At 45.1% G+C, this 24,638-nt stretch overlaps 1 protein-coding gene across 6 annotated transcripts in view; it reads left to right on the top strand.

Moving 5' to 3' along the window:
* emsy (EMSY transcriptional repressor, BRCA2 interacting) overlaps nucleotides 1-24,638 on the top strand; it is a 106,738-nt gene that overhangs the window by 70,277 nt on the left and 11,823 nt on the right. For 3 of the 6 annotated variants that reach the window (XM_033022140.1, XM_033022139.1, XM_033022138.1), the window contains 5 exons: nucleotides 5,578-5,739; nucleotides 6,628-6,783; nucleotides 15,212-15,381; nucleotides 16,020-16,442; nucleotides 22,198-22,659. In XM_033022140.1, coding sequence (XP_032878031.1) covers nucleotides 5,578-5,739; nucleotides 6,628-6,783; nucleotides 15,212-15,381; nucleotides 16,020-16,442; nucleotides 22,198-22,659 — 1,373 coding nt within the window. The other 3 variants (XM_033022142.1, XM_033022143.1, XM_033022141.1) reach the window with 3 other exon arrangements.

Below are 24,638 nucleotides of genomic sequence, written 5' to 3'. Positions count from 1 at the left end.
TAACCTGATGGTTATATTATTTGTGTGTTCAGTGTAATTAAACTGCATTTTGTAGATATTAGACTTTAGAGATACTCCACGGCCTTAGGGCCCACCAAGTCTACGCTGACCAGCGATCACCCTGTAACCTACACACAATTGGGACAATTTTACAACTTACCAAAGCCAATTTACCTACAATTTACCTACAAACCTGTGCTTCTATGGAGTGTTGGAGGAAACCGGAGCACCCGGATAAAATTCACACGGTCACAGGGAGAACGAACAAACTCCCTGCAAACAGCATCCGTAGTCAGGATCGAACCTGGGTCTCTGGCGTTGTAAGGCAGCAGCTATACTGTTGCGCCACTGTGCTGCCTGTAATCAGTTATATACAAGCTCGTTTCATTCCTTAATTAACACTAGACATCACATCTCGATATAAGCTCTAGCTATGTGGGGTGGTGAAGCTGGTAGAGCTGCTGCCTCAGTGTCAGAGAACCAGGTTTGGTCCCGACCTCGAGTACTGTTTTTGTGGAGTTTGCACATTCTTCCTGTGACCGAGCGGGTTTCCTCCCACATCCCAAAGTGCGGGCTTGTAATGCAGTTGAACAGAGGGATCTAGGAATAACTGCATAGTTCCCTGAAGGTGGAATCTCATGTAGATAGGGTGGTAAAGAAAGCTTTTGGTATGCTGGCATTTATAAATCAGAGCATTGAGTATAGAAGTTGGGATGTAATGTTAAAATTGTACAAGGCATTGGTGAGGCCAATCCTGGAATATGGTGTGCAATTTTGGTTGCCAAATTATAGGAAAGATGTCAACAAAATAGAGAGAGTACAGAGGAGATTTACTAGAATGTTGCCTGAGTTTCAGCACCTAAGTTACAGAGAAAGGTTGAACAAGATAGGTCTTTATTTGGAGCGCAGAAGGGTAAGGGGGGACTTGATAGAGGTCTTTAAAATGATGAGAGGGATAGACAGAGTTGACGTGGATAAGCTTTTTCCATTGAGAGTAGGGAAGATTCAAACAAGAGGACATTGAGAATTAAGGGACAGAAGTTTAGGGGTAACATGAGGGGGAACTTCTTTACTCAGAGAGTGGTAGCTGTGTGGAATAAGCTTCCAGTGGAAGTGGTGGAGGCAGGTTCGATTTTATAATTTAAAAATAAATTGGATAGGTATATGGATGGGAAAGGAATGGAGGGTTATGGTCCTGAGTGCAGGTAGATGGGACTTGGTGAGAGTAAGTGCCGAGATGGCCTGTTTCCGTGCTGTAATTGTTATATAGTTATATATGGTTAATTGGTGATGATCTCAGGTATTTATACCAAGTGATTAGGGGAGCAGATTAAATGCAGGTGTAACTCCTAATAGCTCAGAAGGAGTGTGGAATGAGTCTCAAGTGTGTGGAGGCGTGGCAGGTGTGACAGTATGTGTTATATGGTTATTGTAGGTTATCAGGGCCTCTGTAAATTGTCCCTAGAAGTGAAAGTGAGATAACATGGAACTACTGTGAACAGGTGGTCGGCATGGACGTGGTAGACCGAAGGACCTGTTTCCATGCTGTATCATTCAATCAGTGTGAGATCTCTGAGGCCGGCTGCGTAACACTATGTGCAGTAAAACCTATGTGTAGCCTTGAACTATGTTTCACATTTTTCACGGTGTCCATTGGCACTAATTTGGATTTTAATGTTTTAATTTGTCCTGATAAATCTAGTGATTTATAGGCCAGTGAGTTCAAGGTTTCTATAGTATTTTGAGTACATCTTGTTTAGATGGAAGAGAGGTGGTGGTGGGACAAAGCCTGGCAAGTACACAAAATTGCTGGGGAAACTCAGCGGGTGCAGCAGCATCTATGGAGCGAAGGAAATAGGCGACGTTTCGGGCCGAAACCCTTCTTCAGACTGATGGGGGGTGGGGGGGGGAAAGAAAGAAGGAAAAGGGGAGGAGGAGGAGGAGCCCGAGGGCGGGCGGATGGGAGGGTGGGAGGAGACAGCTAGAGGGTTAAGGAAGGGGAGGAGACAGCAAGGGCTAGCCAAATTGAGAGAATTCAATGTTAATGCCATAAGGACGCAAGGTCCCCAGACGGAATATGAGGTGCTGTTCCTCCAATTTCCGCTGTTGCTCACTCTGGCAATGGAGGAGACCCAGGACAGAGAGGTCGGATTGGGAATGGGAGGGGGAGTTGAAGTGCTGAGCCACCAGGAGGTCAGGTAGGTTATTGCGGACTGAGCGGAGGTGTTCGGCGAAACGATCGCCCAACCTACGCTTGGTCTCCCCGATGTAAATCAGCTGACATCTAGAGCAGCGGATGCAGTAGATGAGGTTGGAGGTCACTCTAACCACACAAAGTCTGGCAAGTGATTGGTAGATACAGGCGAGGGGAGGGTTTTGTTGGTTGATGGATGGACAAAAGCCAGAGATAAGGAAGTAAGGATAATAGTGGAGTGAGTTCAGGTCAGGGTATTGTCAAAGAGCTGGGAAGCAGCAGGAATCACAGAAGGCGAGCAGTGAGAGAAGGTCTCTTCAGAACGCATTGGAGAGTGAGGAACTTGCCTAAATCTCCTAAATTTCATTTTACATTAGCTTTCTCATTAAATAATTCCCAAGCATTATTCTGTTCAATATTTGTCAATGAGTTTGCATTAGTCTCGAAATATGGCCAGATTTGGCAACGTCAGCATTTTTAAGGTTCGTATGAAGCCCTGATCATGTGAGCAGGGCCTATATTCATTTCATTAGTGGGGGTGCTGCGATGTTGAATAATCTTCCTGTGAAACTGAGATCCAATCTATCCTTTCATTTGTACATCAAAAAATGTCACTACACTTTGCAACGAAGCAATACATATGACTCAACTAGTATCACTGCAGATAATCTAATTGTTTATCTATTTTTGGCCATTGCTTAATATGTATTAGTTGCACTTTTTAAATGTGCAAATTGATATGTACGCGTGCCAGTGGTTGTGGGGAGAAGGCAGGAGAATGGGTTGAGAGGGAAAGATAGATCAGCCATGATTGAATGGTGGAGTAGACTTGATGGGCTGAATGGCCTAATTCTATTCCTATATGGATGTATAAAATTTAAATACCATTTAGTAACGTCGGATTAAATGTGACATATTGTTCTTGTGTTGAGAGAAATATTGAATATTTCATCAGGGAACAACATTAAACCAGTTTTGGAAACTATGGAAAACAGTGGAGACTGGAGCGAAGTGTTTGTATAGTTCACTAAATGATGTGTTTAATGATGGTATGTTGGCCATCGTGCAAGAGCCGAGTAACTACCAATAAATTAGATTTCAGAGTAATTGGAAAGCCAAATAAACATTTGGAGATGGAAATACTTAATTTACGTATTACAGCAGAAGAGCATTGAGTTTGGTTTAAAAATCCAATTTTATTGAACTCTATGGTCAGGGAACAAAGTGAGGGGTGGAAAAAAGTAACCCTTCCTGGAATTTGCTTTTCCAGCATATTTATTAATGGTTCAATCGTGCTTCTATTGTCGTATGTGCAAACGGACAGTGAAATTACTTTCTTACACACAATCCAGTACAGTATTCCCATAACCAAGCTCAGACTCGATTAGCAAGAGTACAGAAATAGTCTACTGAGGCCGCGTACAGGAGGCGCCATGCTTTGGTGTCATTTTCAAAGCCCAGTCCATGCTCTAGTTACATAGAAACATAGAAAATAGGTGCAGGAGGAGGCCATTCGGCCCTTAGAGCCAGCACCGCTATTCATTGCGATCATGGCTGATCGTCCCCAATCAATAACAAGTGCCTGCCTTCTCCCCATATCCCTTGATTGCACTAGCCCCTAGAGCTCTATCTAACTCTCTCTTAAATCCATCCAGTGATTTGGCCTCCACTGCCCTCTGTGGCAGGGAATTCCACAAATTCACAACTCTCTGGGTGAAAACGTTTTTTCTCACCTCAGTCTTAAATGGCCTCCCCTTTATTCTAAGACTGTGGCCATCTGGTTCTTATGAGCGGTGCCCGATCCAGGCAAATCCCAGGCTGCTGCAGGCCTCCAGCCATCGCCTTCCTTGGATAATAATAATAATACATTTTATTTATGGGCGCCTTTCAAGAGTCTCAAGGACACCTTACAAAAATTTAGCAAGTAGAGGAAAAACATGTATGCGGAATGAAATAAATAGTAGAGACATGACTAGTACACAAATTAAAGACAGAATACAATTCAAAACACAATATGAGGCAATTCAAGCACAGATGAAAAGGGAGGGGGACGTGGGGCTAAGGATAGGCAGAGGTGAAGAGATGGGTCTTCAGGCGGGACTGGAAGATGGTGAGGGACACGGAATCGCGGATCAGTTGGGGGAGGGAGTTCCAGAGCCTGGGAGCTGCCCTGGAGAAGGCTCTGTCCCCAAAACTGCGGAGGTTGGATTTGTGGATGGAGAGGAGACCGTGAGGGTTGGTAGGGGGAGAGAAGGTCAGTGAGATATGGGGGGGCCAAATGGTGGAGGGCTTTGTAGGTGAGGACCAGGAATTTGTAGGTGATCCGGTGGGAGATGGGAAGCCAGTGAAGTTGTTTGAGGACTGGAGTGATGTGATGCCAGGATTTGGTGTGGGTGATGAGTCGGGCGGCTGCGTTCTGCGGCTGGATGAGACGACCATCTCCTCGCCCATCCACCATTGTGTCCTGGGAGCACCTCCTGCAGCTGACCTTAGGCCAGTTCTTTCTCCAGCCGGTCTTGGTCCTCTCCCGTCGCGTCCATCACCGTCACCGTCTCTGGCTCCATCCTCCTGGGTTTCGGGGGACGAGCAGAGGTCGGTTCAGCGGCTTTCTTGTATGGGCCCCGATGCGCCGTGTCCTTCGTCCAGTGGCCGGCGTGGCAGCTCTCCCTACGGGCCATGGGTTAAGATTATCCCCAGTTCCTGGATCAATAAATTAGAAGTCTAGCAACTTTGCGCACAATGTTACTGTAACCTTGCAAATGGTTACCTTTACACGGATAGGACAGTTTTGGAAGGATATGGGCCAAACGCAGGCAGGTGGGACTAGTGTGGCTGAAGCAGGTTGGTCGGTGTGCGCAAGTTGGACCGAAGGGCCTGTTTACACGCTGTATTACTATGATTTCTCTCATTACTTCACTGTACTGAGTGAATTATTGATTGATGAAAATAATATGTCCAGAAATCTATTTTTGAGCATCTATCTTTTTTGATCTGATATAGTGAGTGTTGGGGGGCATATTCAATCGATTAAATGTCATCCTGCTGTGTCAACATCCACACACTGACACTTTCCATCCTGTATCAACAGAGAGAAATGATGAATTTGCTGCAACTGAAGAATGCTGAGTAGGAATTGTAATCTCTGCACATTTACCCCCAACTGAGATCAGTTATCTCGCCCTAGCCTGCAACCTTCTACTCTATGTGGGTTAATACTACACTGATTCTTAAGTGGACCTTAAGAGTTTTCAGATTTGAAACAAAGGAGAAAATATTTGACCTTCAGCTGCAGAGCTAAGCCACATGGATTGTTACTTGTCCAGCAAAGTATAACGCTAATATACTTGAGATTCTGCAGCTTTAATAAACGTTTCTTTTTTCAGACTCTCAGCAAGTGGTTCATGTCATTTCGTCCAGAAGCCAAGATTGGAGCGAGCATGAAGTTGCCATGGACACCAGCCCCACTATTATTTACCAGGATGTATCTGGGGAATCGCAGTCAGCAACTTCCACCATTAAAGCCCTACTGGAACTTCAGCAAACAGGTTTGCATCTCCACTTTATTTATTCTTTGTTAAGTTCATGTTCAGAATTAGGCCATTCGGCCCATCAAGTCGACTCCACTCATGGCTGATCTATCTTCCCCCTCTTAACCCCATTCTTCTGCCTTCTCCTCATAACCCCTGACACCTGTACTGATCAAGAATCTATGTGTCTCTGCCATAAAAAATATCCATTGACTTGGCTTCCACAACCTTCTGTGGCAATGAATTCTACAGATTCGCCACCCTCTGACTAAAATTCTTCCTCATCTCATTTCTAAATGAAGTCCTTTAATTCTGAGACTGTGACCTCTAGTCCTAGACTCTCCCACTAGTGGAAACATCCACTCTGCCCAGGCATTTTGCTGTTGCTGCGAACATTCTGTAAAGCTAAAGAAATTGCCATAACAAGTTCATAAGTTATCGGAGAAAAATTGGGCCATTCAGCCCATCTAGGTGGCATGGTTGCGCAGCAGTAGAACTGCTGCCTCACAGCCAGAGACCTGGGTTCGATCCTGACCATGGGTACGTTTCCTCGTGACCTGCGTGAGTTATCTCTGGGTGCTACGGTTTCCTCCCACACACGAAAGACATACAGATTTATAGGTTAATCTGGCTTTGGTAAAAATTGTCTGTAGTGTGTAGGATAGTGCTAGTGTACGGGAATTGCAGGTCGGCACGGACTCGGTGGACCGAAGGGCCTGTTTCCATGCAGTACACACTCGGGGTCACAGGGAGAACGTGCAAACTACATACAGACAACACCCGTAGTCAGGATCACACCCGGGTCTCTGGCGCTGTGAGGCAGCAACTCTACCGCTGCACCACCGTGCCGCCCTATACCACCCGTTTCACGCATGTCTCTAAACTTGTTTTTTTATTTGTTTGTAGGAAAAGAAAAGCTGGAGTCTAAACCTCGTCAGCCAACTATTGATCTCAGTCAAATGGCAGTTCCAATCCAGATGACACAGGAAAAGAGACAGACTCCAGAAAGCCCGGCCATTACTGCTCTCGATTCGGAGCTGGCTTCTGAGTACTTCAGCGGTGGCAAGTGTTTATCTGAACTCGAGTTTTAAAAAAAAAACGAGTCCTGGAATTTTAATTAAGAGAGATCAAGAGATAATTATTAATTTGTCTGGCTTTTATAGATGAACCACAGACCAAACAGAAGTATTCTCTTGCAGTCTCTCTTTGACACCAGACGTTCACAGCCTTGGAGGCATAGAAACTTTTTTAAGTTGATCCAGTGCCAGATTGTAACAGAGTGCAGCAGTGATGACAGCAGGGATTCATCCCTTGTTGCTAATCCAGTGTTAACCCATTGCTGCTATCCTTTGTAAAACACAAAAGTACTGAAGTAACTGAGCGGGTCAGGCAGTTTCTGTGGAAGGAAAAGGATAGGCGACGTTTCAGGACGAGATCCATCTTCTGACTCTGCCACCGGGTCCACACCTTTACCATTCAACTGAGTGGGGCGGCAAAGTGGCGCAGCAGGAGAGTCACTGCCTTACGGCGCCAGAGGTCCAGTTTCAATCCTGATTACGTGTGCTGTCTGTGTGGAGTTTGTACATTCTCTCTGTGGTGAGTTTTTTCCCCCCGAGGTGTGCCGAATTCCTCCCACACTCCAAAGATGTACAGGTTTGTTGGTTAATTGGCTGTGGTAAAGTTTGTAAACTGTTCCTCGTCTGCAGGTAGTGCTAGTGTATGGGGATCGCTGGTCAGCATGGACCCGAAGGGCCTGTTTCTGCGTTAGATCTCTAAACTAAACTGCTATCCATTGCTTCACTTTGGGAGAGCCTGTCCAATCATTTTAATTCCTTCAGTTAAGGAATCCCAGCAAGAGCCACAAGGGATTTCCTCTGCTAATTATCCACTGAGAAGTATAGGAAGGAACTGCAGATGCTGGTTTACACTGAAGAGAGACACAAAATGCTGGAGTAGCTCAACGGGTCAGGCAGACTGGTCTAAAGAAGGGTTGCGACCCGAAATGTCACCTATTTTCTCCAGAGATGCTGCCTGACCTGCATACTCCAGCAGCATTTTGTTGCTGGCCCTGTTTTGTTCTGGCCTTCTCCATCTTTCATTCTGAAGAAGGGTTTCGGCTCGAAACATCGCCTATTCCTTTTCTGTAGAGATGCTGCCTGACCCGCTGAGTTACTTGGGCATCTTTAGTCTATAATCAAATGGAGAGTCAGAAGAAGGGAACCCGTCCAAAACGCACCTATCAACATCATCCAGAGATGCTGCTTGTCCCGCTGAGTTACTCCTGCACTTTGTGTTTTAATCAAGAGATATTTTGTGACATGAGGAATTTTAATGTGGATATTTTCAAACGTAGTTTGGTCTCCCTCAGTAATCGGTGTATGTATAGACAGGGCTCGAAATTAGCGGTTGCCCGGGTGCCAATGGCAACTTACAGTCTCGTCGGGCAACCTAAAAGCCATGCCATTTTGCCCGGCTTGGCAAGCACCCGGGACACCTAGCGTTTAATTCTGAGCGGCCCCCCTCTCTATCTCTCTCTCTCTCTCTCTCTCTCTTTCAATCTCTGTCTCCCACCACCATCCGTGTCCGGGTCTCGGCTCTCGGGTCTCCTCTCGGCTCTCGGCTCTCCGCTAGGCTCTCGGGTCTTGGGTCTCCTCTCGGCACGGCCGGCCGCCTTATACATGCGCACAGCCACAGCCAGCACATCATCGGCCGTGGTTGTGCGCATGTGCGGCCCTGCACATGCGCACTGCCACGGCAACTGTTCGGCGTCAGCCACTTTCTCCCTCTCTTTGCATTGTGGGAGTTCTGGCCGCCATTGCTGTCTGGTCACTGCCTCGCCACGACCGCTGAAAAACAACACAGAATCACTCCTTGGAGCTGGAGTAACTGCCTGGGGTAACTCTTGCTTCTTGGTTTCCTGGTCCTCCAAAAATATTCGAAATGGAATTTAAACTGGTGGACCCACCACCACCAAACTCTGATAAATAACAGCCTACTGCATTTTATCTGTTTATTTATTGTGTATATATATGGTCTATAATATATAGACACACTGAACGTTTATCTCCTGTTCTGTATTATGTTTACATATTCTGTTGTGCTGCAGCAAGCAAGAATTTCATTGCCCTATCTGGGACACATGACAATAAAACTCTCTTGACTCTTGACTTGGACAAGCAAAAAAGGGTTCTTGGGGAAAAAAAAGCTACCTTAAATCTAGTTGCGTCTGGTTGGTACCTATGGTAGGGTGAAGACTATTCCATGCTTTAATTGTGCGGGGGAATTCCATGGAGCAGCCAGCATCTCTGGATAGAAGAAATTGGGTGACTTTACTGGTAGAAACCCTTCTTTACATTTCCTCTGGTTTTAGTGTTTTTAGTTTAATTTAAAGATACAGCGTGGAAACAGGCCCTTCGGCCCACCGAGTCCACGCCGACCACTGATCACCCGTACTCTAGTTCTATGCCACACATCAGCGACGTAAGTCATGAGTGTTTTATTCTCTCACGTCCCAGTTAGAACAATGAAATCCTTACTTGCAGCAGCACAACAGAATATGTAAACATAGTACTGTGTAACAATGTTATAACAATGTTATAAACGAGAAAACAAAACTCCATACAGACAGCACCCATATTCAGGATCAATTCCGGGTCTCTGGTAATTTTAGGCAGCAACTTTATGGCCAATATACTGCCCCAATAGCCTTGAACTGAATTAAAACATACAGTGGCTGTAAAGGGGGACATAGCGTCACTTAGAGATTTAAGGCTGAAAATGGATAGTTTCTTTTTTTTTTATTAACCAAAGTTATCAAAGTGCGCAGCCCCCTGCTGTACTCACTCTATACTCATGACTGCGTAGGCGGTCATATTGCGAACTCCATCATCAAGTTCGCTGATGACACCACTGTTGTGGGACGTATCACTGATGGGGATGAGTCAGAGTATAGAAGAGAGATCGAGCAACTGTCCATATGGTGCCAGCACAATAACCTGGCCCTCAACACCAGCAAAACCAAGGAACTGATTGTGGACTTTGGAAGGAGTAGGATGGGGACCCACAGTCCCGTTTATATCAACGGGTCGATGGTTGAAAGGGTCGAGAGCTTTAAATTCCTGTGCGTGCACATCTCTGAAGATCTTTCCTGGTCCGAGAACACTGATGCAATTATCAAGAAAGCACATCAGCGCCTCTACTTCCTGAGAAGATTACGGAGAGTCTCTAACTTCTACAGGTGCACAGTAGAGAGCATGCTGACCGGTTGCACCGTGGCTTGGTTCGGCAACTTGAGCGCCCTGGAGAGGAAAAGACTACAAAGAGTAGTAAACACTGCCCAGTCCATCATCGGCTCTGACCTCCCTTCCATCGAGGGGATCTATCGCAGTCGCTGCCTCAAAAAGGCTGGCAGTATCATCAAGGACCCACACCACCCTGGCCACACACTCATCTCCCTGCTACCTTCAGGTAGAAGGTACGGGAGCCTGAAGACTGCAACAACCAGGTTCAGGAATAGCTACTTCCCCACTGCCATCAGGCTATTAAACTTGGCTCGGACAAAACTATGAACATTATTAACCCATTATCTGTTATTTGCACTTTATCAATTTATTTATTCATGTGTGTATATATTTATATAATAGTATAGGAACACACTGATCTGTTTTGTAGTCAATGCCTATCTGTTGTGCTGAAGCAAAGCAAGAATTTCATTGTCCTATCAGGGACACATGACAATAAACTCACTTGAACTTGAACTATCAACGTATAATTTTTTGTGTGTTGGAAAATAAAATATAGTGGCACAGCTGGTGGACTTGCTGCCTCACACGCCAGAGATCTGTGTTTGATCCTGTTCTCGGGCATTGTCTGTGTTGAATTTGCACATTCTTCCTGCAAGCATGTGGGTTTCCTCCCACATCCCAAAGCCGCATTGGCTTTGTAGGTTAACTTGTCTCTGTAAAATTGCCCCTAATGTGCAGGGAGTGGGTGAGGAAAGTGGGATAACAGAACTTGTGTGAATGGGTAGACATAAATGCTGGAGAAACTCAGCAGGTGAGGCAGCATCTATGGAGCGAAGGAAATAGGCGACGTTTCGGGACGAGACCTTCTTCAGACTGATGTCGGGAGGGGTGGGGGCGGGAAAAAGAAAGGAAGAGGCGGAGACAGTGGGCTGAGGGAGAGCTGGGAAGCGGAGGAGAAAGTAGGGGCTACCTGAAATTGGAGGTTAATGTTCATACCGCTGGGGTGTAAACTGCCCAATAGGCGACGTTTCGGGTCGAGACCCTTCTTCAGACTGATGTCGGGAAGGGTGGGGGGGTGGGAAAAAGAAAGGAAGAGGCGGAGACAGTAGGCTGTGGGGGAGCTGGGAAGGGGAGGGGAAGGAGGGAGAAAGCTAGGACTACCTGAAATTGGAGAAGCCAATGTTCATACCGCTGGGGTGTAAACTACCCAAGCAAAATATGAGGTGCTGTTCCTCCAATTTGCGGTGGGCCTCACTCTGGCCATGGAGGAGGCCTAGGACAGAAAGGTCGGATTCAGAATGGGATGGGAGGGGGAGTTGAAGTGCTGAGCCACCGGGAGATCAGGTTGGTTATTGCGAACTGAGTGGAGGTGTTGTGCGAAACGATCGCCAAGCCTGCGCTTGGTCTCACCGAGGTTCATCATACGCTGAACAACCATATTTCTGTTTGGAAGTGGAAAGAGATAATAGAAATTGCATTCATTGCAACGTGTAAAAAGAGATGAGATACTGTATTGTAATTTTGCTGCATGTCATTCAGATTCAGATTCAACTTTAATTGTCAGTGTACAGTACAGAGACAACGAAATGCAGTATGTGGTATATATCATGTCTTGATTGGTGAATATGTTTAGTTTGTGACTTTATTTGAAGCAGAAATAATATGTGAATGCTTCATTGACCATAATTCCGACTGGTAACAACGCACTTCGTCCGAGCACATTATCGCAAGCCGTCTTAAATGACCACCTAAACTGTCATATGGCAACTTAAAAAGCTGCCGAGGTTTCCAGGCTGGCAACAGGGGAAAAAAGTTAAGCGAGAGCCCTGATAGAACTCTCTCATTTGTCCATTTCATTTTGGGGAAATGCCAAATGTCAGCATTATCAAGCCCAGCTGTCGAAGAAGAGATCAGAAAAGTTTGTCTGGGGCACTTGGGGGCCAGAAAACAAAATTGCTCCTATATAGTAAGTGTAGAAAATACTAATGGGTCTGGATTATTAGCGTAATTGCTTTGTATATTGAGTATTGACTGGAATTTTAAACGTGTATGAAGAGGATAATTGGCACACCATTCCATGAACTATTCTCCACACCGTGAACTCTTGCTTGTCTTTGTCAGATGGTTGTAATTTTTGGTTGCATATTCCCTTGGCACTGACTGCCTTCTTTAAATCAATAAACAGACTAACTACACAAATATATAAATCGGAGAGCTATGTAAGCACCAGAAGGATTACTTCCATTCTGTTCATAACTGGGTTCCAAGACCAGCGTGAACTCGCTCATTGAAACATTTTGGACGCGTGCTTTTTGCCCTGTTCTGATTTATTCATCAGATAAACCAAAGCAACATATAGAAGCTGGGATGTAATGTTAAAATTGTACAAGGCATTGGTGAGACCAAATCTGGAGTATGGTGTACAATTTTGGTCGCCCAATTATAGGAAGGATGTCAACAAAATAGAGAGAGTACAGAGGAGATTTACTAGAATGTTGCCTGGGTTTCAGCAACTAAGTTACAGAGAAAGGTTGAATAAGTTAGGTCTTTATTCTTTGGAGCGCAGAAGGTTAAGGGGGGACTTGATAGAGGTCTTTAAAATGATGAGAGGGATAGACAGAGTTGATGTGGACAAGCTTTTCCCATTGAGAATAGGGAAGATTCAAACAAGAGGACATGACTTCAGAATTAAGGGACAGAAGAATTTAGGGGTAACATGAGGGGGAACTTCTTTACTCAGAGAGTGGTAGCGGTGTGGAATGAGCTTCCAGTGGAAGTGGTGGAGGCAGGTTCGATGGTATCATTTAAAAATAAATTGGATAGGCATATGGATGAGAAGGGAATGGAGGGTTATGGTATGAGTGCAGGAAGGTGGGACTAAGGGAAAATAATTGTTCGGCACGGACTTGTAGGGCCGAGATGGCCTGTTTCCGTGCTGTAATTGTTATATGGTTAACAGTTAATTGCAAATGATTGGGAAAAAATATATATTATTTGGGTAGACGCGTCGATCCGCAGCTACTGGCTGACAACAAATGACACACAGTGCCTTAGTAACTCAGCGAGTTAGGCTTGAGAACATGGAGAGGTGACATTTCGGGTCAGGACCCCCCTTCTGCCTGAAGAAGGGTCCTGACCTGAAACGTCGCCTATCCACGTTCTCCAGAGGTGCTGCCTGACCTGCTGAGTTACTCCAAAACTAGTGTCTTTTGAAAAATGATTTTGATATTGCCCATCTGATTTTTAGGCAGTCCCTCAATGATCAAAGGTGTTTTATTTTTAACCCATACTTCTTCATTGGATTCTGAGGAGGTTTATGAAAGGAATGTAGAACTTGCAGACTGCCCGAGCAGAGAACAGAGATTTTTCTTGAACAACAGGAGAGGTGTCCGTGGAGAGGAAACGTTTCACAGCCGCTGCTGCTGTCCTTCTACTGGTGCGCCGTGGAAAGTATCCTCTCCTATGGCATCCTGGTGTGGCTTGCTAGCTGCACTGTGGCTGAGAGGAGGGTGCTGCTGAGAGTTATTAAAACTGCACAGAGCATCACAAACGCTCAACTGCCCTCCCTGGATGACATATACAGGGCCCGATGCTTGCGCCGGGCCACAAACATCAAGCAGGACACATCCCACCCTGCCAACCACCTTTTCACTCTGCTACCCTCTGGGAGGCGATACAGGTCTCTGTAGACTAAAAAATAGTTTCTACCCATGTGCGATAAAAGAACTTAACTCTTAACAGAGAACACTGGGGGAAGCACAATATAATTCGGGGTGCAATATTTGTGCCATATTTTAAAATATTTTTAATACCTATTTATTATTTTCTTTACTGATCTTGTGTTTATGTGAGTTGTGTTTTGTTCTTTTAAAATCTTTTATCCTGTGTCGAAGGAGATGCAATGGAATTTCGTTGCACAGTTGTTGTGCAATGACAATAAACGTATTCTAAATTAAAAATTCTAAATTCTAGGTGGCCCTTTTGTAAATTTTATGTTGTCACTCAGCAAAAGACATATATGGAAAGGCAAGTTCAAATGCTGCATATGTTGACACAAATGGTTTAGTAACTCAGCGGGTCAGGCCGCATTGCTAGTGAAGACGGGTAGGAGACTTTTTGGGTCGAGATCCTTCTTCAGATTGATTGTAGCAGGGAGAGCAGGGATATTTCCGCCCCCGACCCCTCCCCTCTACCGTCAGTCTGAAGAAGACCTGCTGAGTTACCCCATCATTTTGTGCCTATCACCAAGAGGTTTGGTGGCACAGATATTGGGTGAGCGAATTAGGTTTGGGTGTGAAAGCTTCCACTGTTAAATAACCTGCACCAGCAAATTCCTAAAATTGCTCTTACCTCAAGTTAAATGGTGACTTTGTACACCAATGTGTGCCACTGCCTTCATGAGCGTTATTGAGATTGAGACCAAATAGAAAATTATTTCAGGTTCAGTGTATTTGCATTTATTGAAAACTGAATTTATAGGAAAGAACTGCAGATGCTGGTTTATACCAAAGATGGACACAATAATCTTTCTTTCAGCCTGAAGAAGGGATCTCACCCAAAATGTCACCTATTTCTTTTCTCTGGAGATGCTGCCTGACCCTCTGAGTTACTCCAACATTTTGTGTCCATCTTCAATTGCAAACTGAATCTAATTTCATTGATTTGGGACCATAGACCATGTTTCTATTGCCAGCTAGCCTCCCTTGTCTGGTCTGGAACTGGATCTCAGGACATCCTTTCAGTATGAAGAAGGGTTCTGACCCGAAACGGATAGGTGAAGTTTTGGGTGGGGGCCCATCTTGTGACTAATTGTAGCAGGGAGAGCAGGGAAATTTCCTTCCCCCCTCCGCACTACAATCAGTCTAAAGAAGGGTGCAAACCAAAAATGTCACTCATCTGTTTTCTCCAGAAATGCTGCCTGACCCGCTGAGTTACTCCAGCACTTTGTGTCTATCTTTGGTGTAAACTAGCAGATAATCCACAGTTCCTTTTTATTACAAAATACTGCATCACAGCTTCACAACTTGATGATAGTGTGAACCAGCTAATTAGAAAATGTACTACATCTGCTTTCCTTAAGAAATGTTCCTTTTAGATTCAGGGCAATTGCAAGAAGGGAAAAGTTTACACCTTGATTAATGACGACTTCTTGCTTTCCCTTCCTGCTTTTCCCGTATATACTGTTGCAATATTAATGCGCACCTATTTTTGTTGCTGCTGTTGACAACACATTCTTTACGTTACAGGGAAAACCATAAAAGTGGCAATCGCCAGTTCGAGCATTGGCTCTGGGGAAGTGGCATTGGCCTCCCTTCTATCAAGCGGTCAGCAGCAGCAGCAGACAGCACAGCATTCCGGAGGGGTGAAATCAGTCCCAGTATCCTCCGCGATCGCTGTCACACACATTCTCCAGCAGGTAATTACTCAGCTCGAACACTGCGCCGAAACTGTCAGCAAGTTACACAGCTAGTGAGGGTTTTCAAAAAGAAAAAACATGGAGAGTTTTATTTGCTTTTACGGAGATTGTCCCTTTCAAGAAGTAGAATGCTGACCCGTGATTATATTGGAGCATGCTGCTATGAATTTTGAAAGTGCTTGAGTATAGTTCAGATTAGTTTAGTGATACAGCATAGGAACAGGCCCTATGGCCCACCGAGTCCACGTTGACCATTGATCACCCGTTCATGCTAGTTATCCCACTGCACACTAGGGGCAATTTCCAGAGGGCCAATTAACCTACACACCTGCAAGTCTTTGGGATGTGGAAAGAAACCAGAGCACCTGGAGGAAACCCATGCATGCGGTCACAGGGAGATCATGCAAACACCACACAGACAGAACCTGAGGTCAGAATCGAACCCAGGTAACCCCTTCGGCCTGCTTGATACAACAGTATTCCCTAATTTCTCAGTCGCGTTATATCCAAATTATGTTGTAGAGATGCGTCTAGCAGATCTACCTATCTACCTGCAAGGAAAACTTAATCCATTTTGGCACACGTACAACATGCATTAATTTTCTCTTGGATTGCTCATTCCCCAAACCTTCACGCAGATCCCGATAAAGCTGCAAGCGGTTACGGAGCAGGCCTCCGCAGCCAAACAAGAGGACTCGGAGGCTGAAGAAAGCGAAGTAGAAGATGGTGACACGTTGGACCCACAAACTGGTCTCTTCTACAGGTCAAACATCTCGATGCTGCCGGCTCAGCCGCAAGAAAAGCCAGCTCTTCAACATCGGGAGGTGGCGCAGACTAAATTGCCGGCGCTGCAGAAATCGGCGGTGGCTGCAACCCAGGCCGCGCAAGCCATGGTGCAGGTGATCGCAGTCAAGGCGCAACAGCAGCTTCCAAAACCGCCGCATCAACCAAAATCGCAGCCGCAGTCCCCACACCCGCAGCAGCAGCAGCAGCAGCCGGAGAAATCCCAGCTAGCCATTAAACAGCAGCCAGTCTCAACGGAGCAGCATCTTCCTGGACAGGTAACACCATACCGTGAGCGGCGGGCGATTGCATTGGTTACACTTTCAATGCTGTTTCTGATAGAATAGACAGGGGTCGGAGCGAGTGATAGTATCCTGTTTGTAAGTAGTCACTAACATTCACGCACAAAGTGGTGTATTCTTATTGATGGCCAGGAAAGTGTTAAACTTTACAGATCAAGAGCAGAAACAGTCCCTTCGGCCCACCAAGTCTGTGCCGACCAGCGATCATCCCGTACACTAGCACTATCCTGCACACTAGAGACAATTTTACAATTGTACCAAAGCCAATGAACCTGGCTGAACATCTTTGGAGTGTGGGAGGAAATTGAAGCACCCGGAGAAAACCCATGCAGTCACAGGGAGAACGTACAAACTCCGTACGACAGCACCCATAGTCAAGATCGAACCCGGACCTCTGGTGCTGTAAGGCAGCAACTCTACCGCAGTGCCAATGTGCCGCCCATGTTTTCTTTAAGATTTCTATGAAGCATCTTTAGGGTGAGATGGCGAGAAGAGATTTTCATCATATTGAAGGCCCAATATAATTGGAAGCTCTGATGTGTATTTGCAATCATAGAGTCATACAGAGTGGAAACTAGCCCACAGTGACCAACATGTCCCATCTACACTGCACCCACTTGCCTGTGTTTGGCCCATATCCCTCTAAACCTGGCCGATCCACGTACCTGTCCAATTGCTTCTTAAATGTTTCAATAGTCCCAGTCTCAACAACCTCCTCCTGCGGCTTATTCCATACACCCACCACCCTTTGTGTGAAACATAAAACCTATTCCTTTCTCTATCCTGGGAAATAATTGGAGCTGGGACTTGGTCAAGGAAAACTCTGACCTAAATCACAGGGCTGTCACTAAATATTTGCTCAAAATCACTGAAAAATTGACCAAGGAGTAAATAGCCATGGGTTGTGGAGGCACATATTTCAAACCCGGTTGAGAACAAATATAGTTTTATAGATACGGTTCAATTGATCGATCCTACACCCCCCCATTAGGAAGCGGTATTCAGTCGAAGCCGACCTTGGCAGAATCAAGACTGCAGTGGTAACACGAAGCAAAGCTTGTAATGTCAACGATGTTGGCTGCAGTGGCTTCAGCCAAATCAGGGGTACTGGACTAAACTTTAGAGATACAGCGCAGAAACAGGCCCTTCGGCCCGCCAAGTCGTACTGACCAGCGATCACCCCGTACACTAGCAGTATCCTACACACAAGGGGGCCAAAGCCAATTAACTTACAAACCTGTACATCTTTGGAGTGTGGGAGGAAACTGGAGCATCCAGAGAAAACCCATGCGGTCACAGGGAGAATGTACAAAGTCCGTGCAGACAGACAGCACCCGTAGTCAGGATCGAATCTGGGTCCCTGGCTAGTTCAGAACATTTTCAGAAAAATCGTCAAAAGTCGTCAAATCACTCTATCCGTGCCTAAATCCCAGCCTTTAGAAAGAACCCAGAAGCTTTACTTATCTCCCATTTCCAACCCAAACTAAAAATGAGGTTTAGAAGGTTTAAAAAACACAAAGTGCTGGAGTAAGGTAGTGGGTCAAGCAGCATCTCTAGAGGACATAGATAGGCAGTTTTGGGTCAGGTTCTAAGAATGGTCCCAACCCGAAACATTGCCGATATGTGTTCTCCAGAGATGCTACCTGACACGCTGAATTACTACAATACTTTTTTTTTTGTAAACCTGCTGTTGCTCTGACTAAGTTTTTAGGTGTAATTCCTAGTAAACACTGACTTTAAGCACATAATTAATATCATTTTCTGGTCATTAAGTAAGAATGAGAAGTGAGCTATAAAAACTAGAATATCTTGATATCATAAATTAGACTCTAGGTCTTTAGACCTGCTTCCTGTAAAGACTCTATCCCCTACTCCCACTTCCTCTGTCTTCGCAGCATCTGCGCCCAGGATAATGTGTTCCATACCAGGGCATCGGAGATGTCCTTATTCATTGGGAAACCGGGGTTCCCCTCTTCCATTATAGATGAGGCTCTCACTAGGGTCTCCTCGATATCCCGCAGCTCCGCTCTAGCTCCCCCTCCCCCCATTCGTAACAAGGACAGTCCCCCTTGTCCTCACCTTCCACCCCATCAGCCGTCGCGTACAGCATATAATCCTCCAACATTTTCACCACTTCCAACGGGATCCCACTACTGGCCACATCTTCCCATCTCCATCCCTTTCTGCTTTCCGCAGAGACCGTTCCCTCCGAAACTCTCTGGTCAACTCGTCCCTTCCCACCCAAACCACCCCCTCCCTTGGGAATTTCCCCTGCAACCCGCAGGAGATGCAACACCAGTCCTTTTGCTTCCCTCCTCGACTCCATCCAAGGACCCAAACAGTCTTTCCAGCTGAGGCAGAGGTTCACTTGCACCTCCTCCAACCTCATCTATTGTATCCGCTGTTCCAGGTGTCAACTTCTCTACATCGGCGAGACCAAACGCAGGCTCGGCGATCGTTTCGCTGAACACCTCCGCTCAGTCCGTCTTAACCTATCTGTTCTCCCGGTGGCTCAGCACTTCAACTCCCCCCCATTCCCAATCTGACCTTTCTGTCGTGGACCTCCTCCATTGTCAGAGTGAGGCCCAGCACAAATTGGAGGAGCAGCACCTCATATTTTGCTTGGGTAGTTTACACCCCAGCGGTATGAACACTGACTTCTCCAACTTCAAATAGCCCTTGCTTTCCCTCTCTCTCAATCCCCTCCCCCTTCCCAGTTCTCCCATTAGTCTTACTGTCTCCGACTACATTCTATCTTTGTCCCACCCCCTCCCCTGACATCAGTCTGAAGAAGGTTCTCGACCCGAAACGTCCAGAGATGCTGCCTGACCCGCTGAGTTACTCTAGCATATTGTGTCTACCTAGGTTTTTAGATGTTGCCATAGTTTACAGTCATTGCAATGTACTAATGTACAATATCATCCATTGTGTAGAAACAAAGAACTGCTGATGCTGGTTAATACACAAAAAGACACAAAGTACTGGAGTAATTCAGCCGGCCAGGCAGCGTCTCTGGAGAACATAGATGTGTGACGTTTTGGGTCAAGACCCTTTTTCAGACCGAAGAAGTGCTTTGACCCGAAACGTCACCTATCCATGTTCTGCCTAACCCGCTGAGTTGCATCACCACTTTGTGTCTTTTTAAATTATATTGTGCGTTTATCTGGAACAGTTTATATGGCCGGTGATACTTTACTGCTATTTTGTTATCCATGTCCAACTCTTATCTTTTACTCCATTTACTTAATACTTGTCCTTATTTGTAACTGTCTATGGGGACATTTTATTCTGTATTCACAACCCTTTGCTTTTAACCAACTTATTTTTAATTCTAAGATTTTCTTCCTCTGTTCTGGAACAGAAGAGCTGTCTTGAGCTGGCAAATGCATTTGGCCTATGTTTATTCCTTTAATTGGCTCAGGTTCTCTTCCCTCATTCGAGCTTTGCCCCCTGGAGTGTTTATTGATTTCAGTTGCAGCATGAGAACTGGTAGCTGCTTTGCCAAGACTGTGGTATCTACAGTAGATGACGTTAGCCTGATCACCCTTCCAAGTTGAGTGCTTAGAAATCTAAGCTAAAATGCAGTATGTTTAAATTCTTTGTAAAAAAACAGCAAAGTGCTTTGAAGTTCTGCCCGATAGTTTGATGGGATTGGGTCTTTGTATCTACAATTACGCATCGTTTACTCCCAATCTCAGTGTGCTGTTTAGGCTTCTAGTTTAGAGATACAGCACGGAAACATGCCCTGCGGCCCACCGAGTCCACGCCGACCAGTGATTCCCGTACACTATCCTGCACACTCGGGACCATTTACAATCTTTACAGAAGCCAATTGACCTACAAACATGTACGTCTTTGGAGCGTGGGAGGAAACCGGAGCACCCGGGTAAAACCCACGGGGAGGACGTACAAGACAGCACCCGTAGTCAGGATTGAACCTGGGTCTCTGGCGCTGTAAGGCACCAACTCTACCGCTGCGCCCTAGATGATCAACTCACTAGATGATTTTTAGTGTATCCCTGCCTATGATGAGACCACCTAGAAGTTTTCTTCAAGTTGCTCAGTGTCTTTAAGCTACTGTGCACAAAGCATGTCTGTCAAAACTACAGCAAGGTGTCTATGCGATTACAATTATCTGAAGAGATTGGGTTTCTTTTAAAGAGGAGATTATGAAGCAGTTTCATAGCATAGACATAGAGAAGTTGCCATGAGATGGATCCAAACTGTAAATGTAAGACAACCACCAGTACAAGCCAGTCTGTAACTTGGGAGAAACCATCTTACCTAGAGTGGTTGGAATATGGGATTCGCATGTTGTGGTTTAGATGAATAGCGTAGACGGATTTAAATGGGGAAGTATGTGCACGTAGATGAAAGAACAAAAATCTAAACACATGACGTTAGTCGATATATGATGGGAAGAGGCTAGTGTGTAACATGAAAACCCTGGATCATTAGTGTAATATGATTGCTGTGCACTTGGCTCAAATATTACTCATGGAGATTATCAGAAGATTAGATATTGAACTTGATCTCTGGATTCTGGGTCTGGCTTGTCATTCTACCTCAGCCAAAGACTCAAACATAACTTATGCTACACCAATGCCATGCATTCCTGTTTATCTGGATCAGCTATTCCAGTGACTGAGATTGCCAATGCAGAGACTAAACAGGCACAGTTTGGTGCAGTAGATTTGTCTCACTAGAAACTGAATTAATATGATACACACGCAATGTGTAGGAAGGAACTGCAGATGCTGGTTTACACCCAAGATAGACACAAAGTGATGGAGTAGCTCAGCGGGACAGGCAGCATCTCTGGAGAGAAGGAATGGGTGACTTTTTGGGTCGAGACTCTTCAATTAATAAGTAGGACTTTCGATATCAACAGATAGGGAACATTTTCATCTTCAGTTTATATTCTCTCTTGCATTCCTGAAATCACATCATTCAGAAAGCTTAGTATCTCAGCCAATAAAACTGATGGGTAGGTTAAATTTAAGAAATATTTGTTTTAATTATTTTTAACACCAGATGGATTTATAAGGTAATGTTTCATGTTTTATTTCTTTAGCTTTCACCTTTGTTATTAATCTAGCATACTGCGGTCCCTTCTAGAATTCCTACTAAAGCCCAACATTAAAAATCCAATGGCTCAGCACAGACCAGTATCAAATCTGAGAACTACCTCCTCTACAAAAAATAAGACGCACAGTGCTGGAGTGACTCAGTGGATCAGGCAGCATCTCTGGAGAACATGGATAGACGACGTTTCGAGTCGGAATCCTTCTTCAGACTCTGAACGAAGACTGCAATCTTCGGAGTCTGAACAAGAGTCCAGGCATACCTATTAGTCATAACTACCTGGTCTATGTAGCTCCATTTCTTTCTGAGCCAAATGTGAGAGGAGCGAGGGTAATGGGTGGTGGTGACAAGCGGTGGAAGATTCAGGCCCCAAATCACTCTACTGTGACATTCCAGTTCTTGATTCACTCGGTGAAACGGAGCACCAAGCTTCAAATGCTGGAAACTGAAATTAAAAAAACCAAAACAAGAAAAATGATGGAAATGTTCGGCTGCACCTTGAAAGGAAAGATGGATTAATGTTGCAGGCCTTCATCAGAAGTGGTGTGACACTGAGTAACTTCCTTGAAAGAAATTGCAGACTGTTCTGCTCTGTCCTCCCATTGTCATTTAATGATTATTGTAGGGCTTCTGTTGACATTTGCAGGCACACCCTCCCATCATAAGCCAAGGAGCAACAGTCACCAAAATAACCTTTGGGAATTACCAAGCCACCACCATCACGAAAAAGGCCTGTGGCAGCTCAGAGAGCTCAGTACTGGCAACAAACTATTACACGGTGCAATCTTCCAAAAAGTCCACGGAAACAGATATTTTAAAGATTTCAATGATGGAGGCCCAGATCGAATTGAACGAGGAAGACGCTAGAAAAGAGAGGAAGTCCACCGTGCCGAAAGTGAGCGCACTGCAGTCAGCTCATTCGAGTCAGTTCCAAAAAGCAGCTGCGGAATCCGCGGTCAAAGACACGGAAGGCAAACAGAACCCACAGAACACACTTCCACCCAAGGCAGCAGAGGGAGCTGGAAAGTCTACTCAGAGCCACTTTCTTCAGATTCAGAATGTAACACGAGAGAAGTTTGATGAAATATCTGCAGATATCCTTATTCAGGTAAGCATACGTGTATCTGTTTAAAATCTTGACACAGCCTCGATGTGCATGTCGTGCACAGACTGTGTTCCGTCATCTGTCTGTGGCACCAAGAGAGAAGTAAACTCAAGGCAGTTTAGCAGCATTTTGCAGGGAAATCAAAGGACACAAAGTGCTGGGGGGGGGGGGGAGGGCAGCATCTCTGGAGAATGTGGATGGGTGACTTTTCGGGTGGGGACAAATGATGTTCCAAGCGCAGTTGTAAACGGTTCTAAGTTGCTTCTGAACTTTAGTTACAGACTTACCCAGCTGTGAAATTTATGCCTGAAAAATAACGCTCCGTGTAATGTGAAAGTTAATTTAAAATGGCAGTCTTCAGTGAAAAAATATTACCACATGCAAAGATTTCGAAGAGCCTAACCTCACCCTGGAGTAGAACAACTAAACAAAAACGATTCCTCATGCTACAGATATATTTTTCTTTTCTGGATGTTATACAGCTCTAGGAAGGGTCAGCTAGTCTTCAATTCCCTTCCTATTGTAACATTTAAAGGTATCAGAGTGTGACCTGGCCCAGTCCATAATATCTTTCAAAGTCTGAAAGAAATGTTCGTAGATATTTTCAAAATCAAGTTTTATGAAAACCTTCAATCTTCAAAAAAAAAAAAGCACAAGGCCAGGATAAAGCAAGTACCAGAAAGAGCTTTGATTATGGCCTCTGCTTTTACGTCTGATGTCCTTATTAATTTATGCATGAAGCCACACAAGGCAAGTAGATAACCAGGCTCGATGCCTGGTATGTACAAGCTCAAGTTACTACACCTGGTGGAAATTTAGTTATTGGAATTAGTTTTGGTATCCTGAATTAATCATAGTCATACGGTGTTTCAAAGGCCCTTCTCGTTCATATCATCCAAACCCATGCCAATGGCCTGCATTTGGCCATTATCCCTCTAAACCTTTCCTTTCCACTAAATTTCCACCAGGTGTAGTAACTTGAGCTTGTACATACCAGGCATCGAGCCTGGTATCTACTTGCCTTGTGTGGCTTCATGCATAAATTAATATGGACGTCAGACGTAAAAGTGACTTAGTTCTTTTCTTGTTCCTGTCTCACCTACTTCTTATGGCAGCTCATTCAGCATCTGTGTGGGAAAGGTTGTTCCTCAGTGTAATGTTTGAGACCACTTAAGGCCCTGTTGTGACTAGCACAAAGAAAACACGTCCGACATCTTGTAAGTAAGATTTATTCTGCCCCACCCACGGAAACTTCTCGAAGGTCACCTGATCTCGATCACGAGGCACAGGCATTTATATTAAAGGGGCACTGGCATGTATATTACATATACATCGCACTCGGGTTCCTATTAAATCTTTTCCCTCTCACCTTAAAGCTATGACCTCTAGTTCTTGATTCCCCTTATCCTGGGGGAAAAAAAGACTGCATCCACCCTATCTATTCCCCTTGTGATTTTGTACATCTCTATAAGATTGGCCTCCTGAACTCCAATGGATAAAGTCCTAGCCTGCCTAACCTCTACCTGTATCTCAGTCCCTCGATTCTTGCAAATGTCCTCGTAAATCGTCTCTGCACTCTTTCCAGCTTAGGGGCATAATTTCTTCAAATTATTAGGGGAAAACCTCCAGTCTCCTCTGTTGCAGATTACTATGCAATAACACCTCCTGAAAAAGACGCATGCAAGAATATATAGAAGGTAGACTTGAGCTTTGGTTATGTACCACCCTCACATTTTATTGCAGGTATTGGCTGAATTATATGAATTAGTTGTCAAAGGTTGACCAGGGCACACAGACAGCAACTAAGGTACACAAAAGTGCTGGGGAAACTCAGTGGGTGCAGCAGCATCTATGGAGCGAAGGAAATAGGCGACGTTTCGGGCCGACAGCAACTAGTTAGTTTTAGTTTTAGTTTAGTTTAGAGATACAGGCCATTCCCCTCCCGGAGTCCATGCCGACCAGCGATCCCAGCGCACTAACAC

Source organism: Amblyraja radiata, chromosome 6 (assembly GCF_010909765.2).
Source record: "Amblyraja radiata isolate CabotCenter1 chromosome 6, sAmbRad1.1.pri, whole genome shotgun sequence".
Lineage (NCBI taxonomy): Eukaryota > Metazoa > Chordata > Chondrichthyes > Rajiformes > Rajidae > Amblyraja > Amblyraja radiata.
The sequence above is the reverse complement of the archived record's forward strand: the minus strand, read 5'-3'. Positions and strand labels throughout refer to the sequence as shown.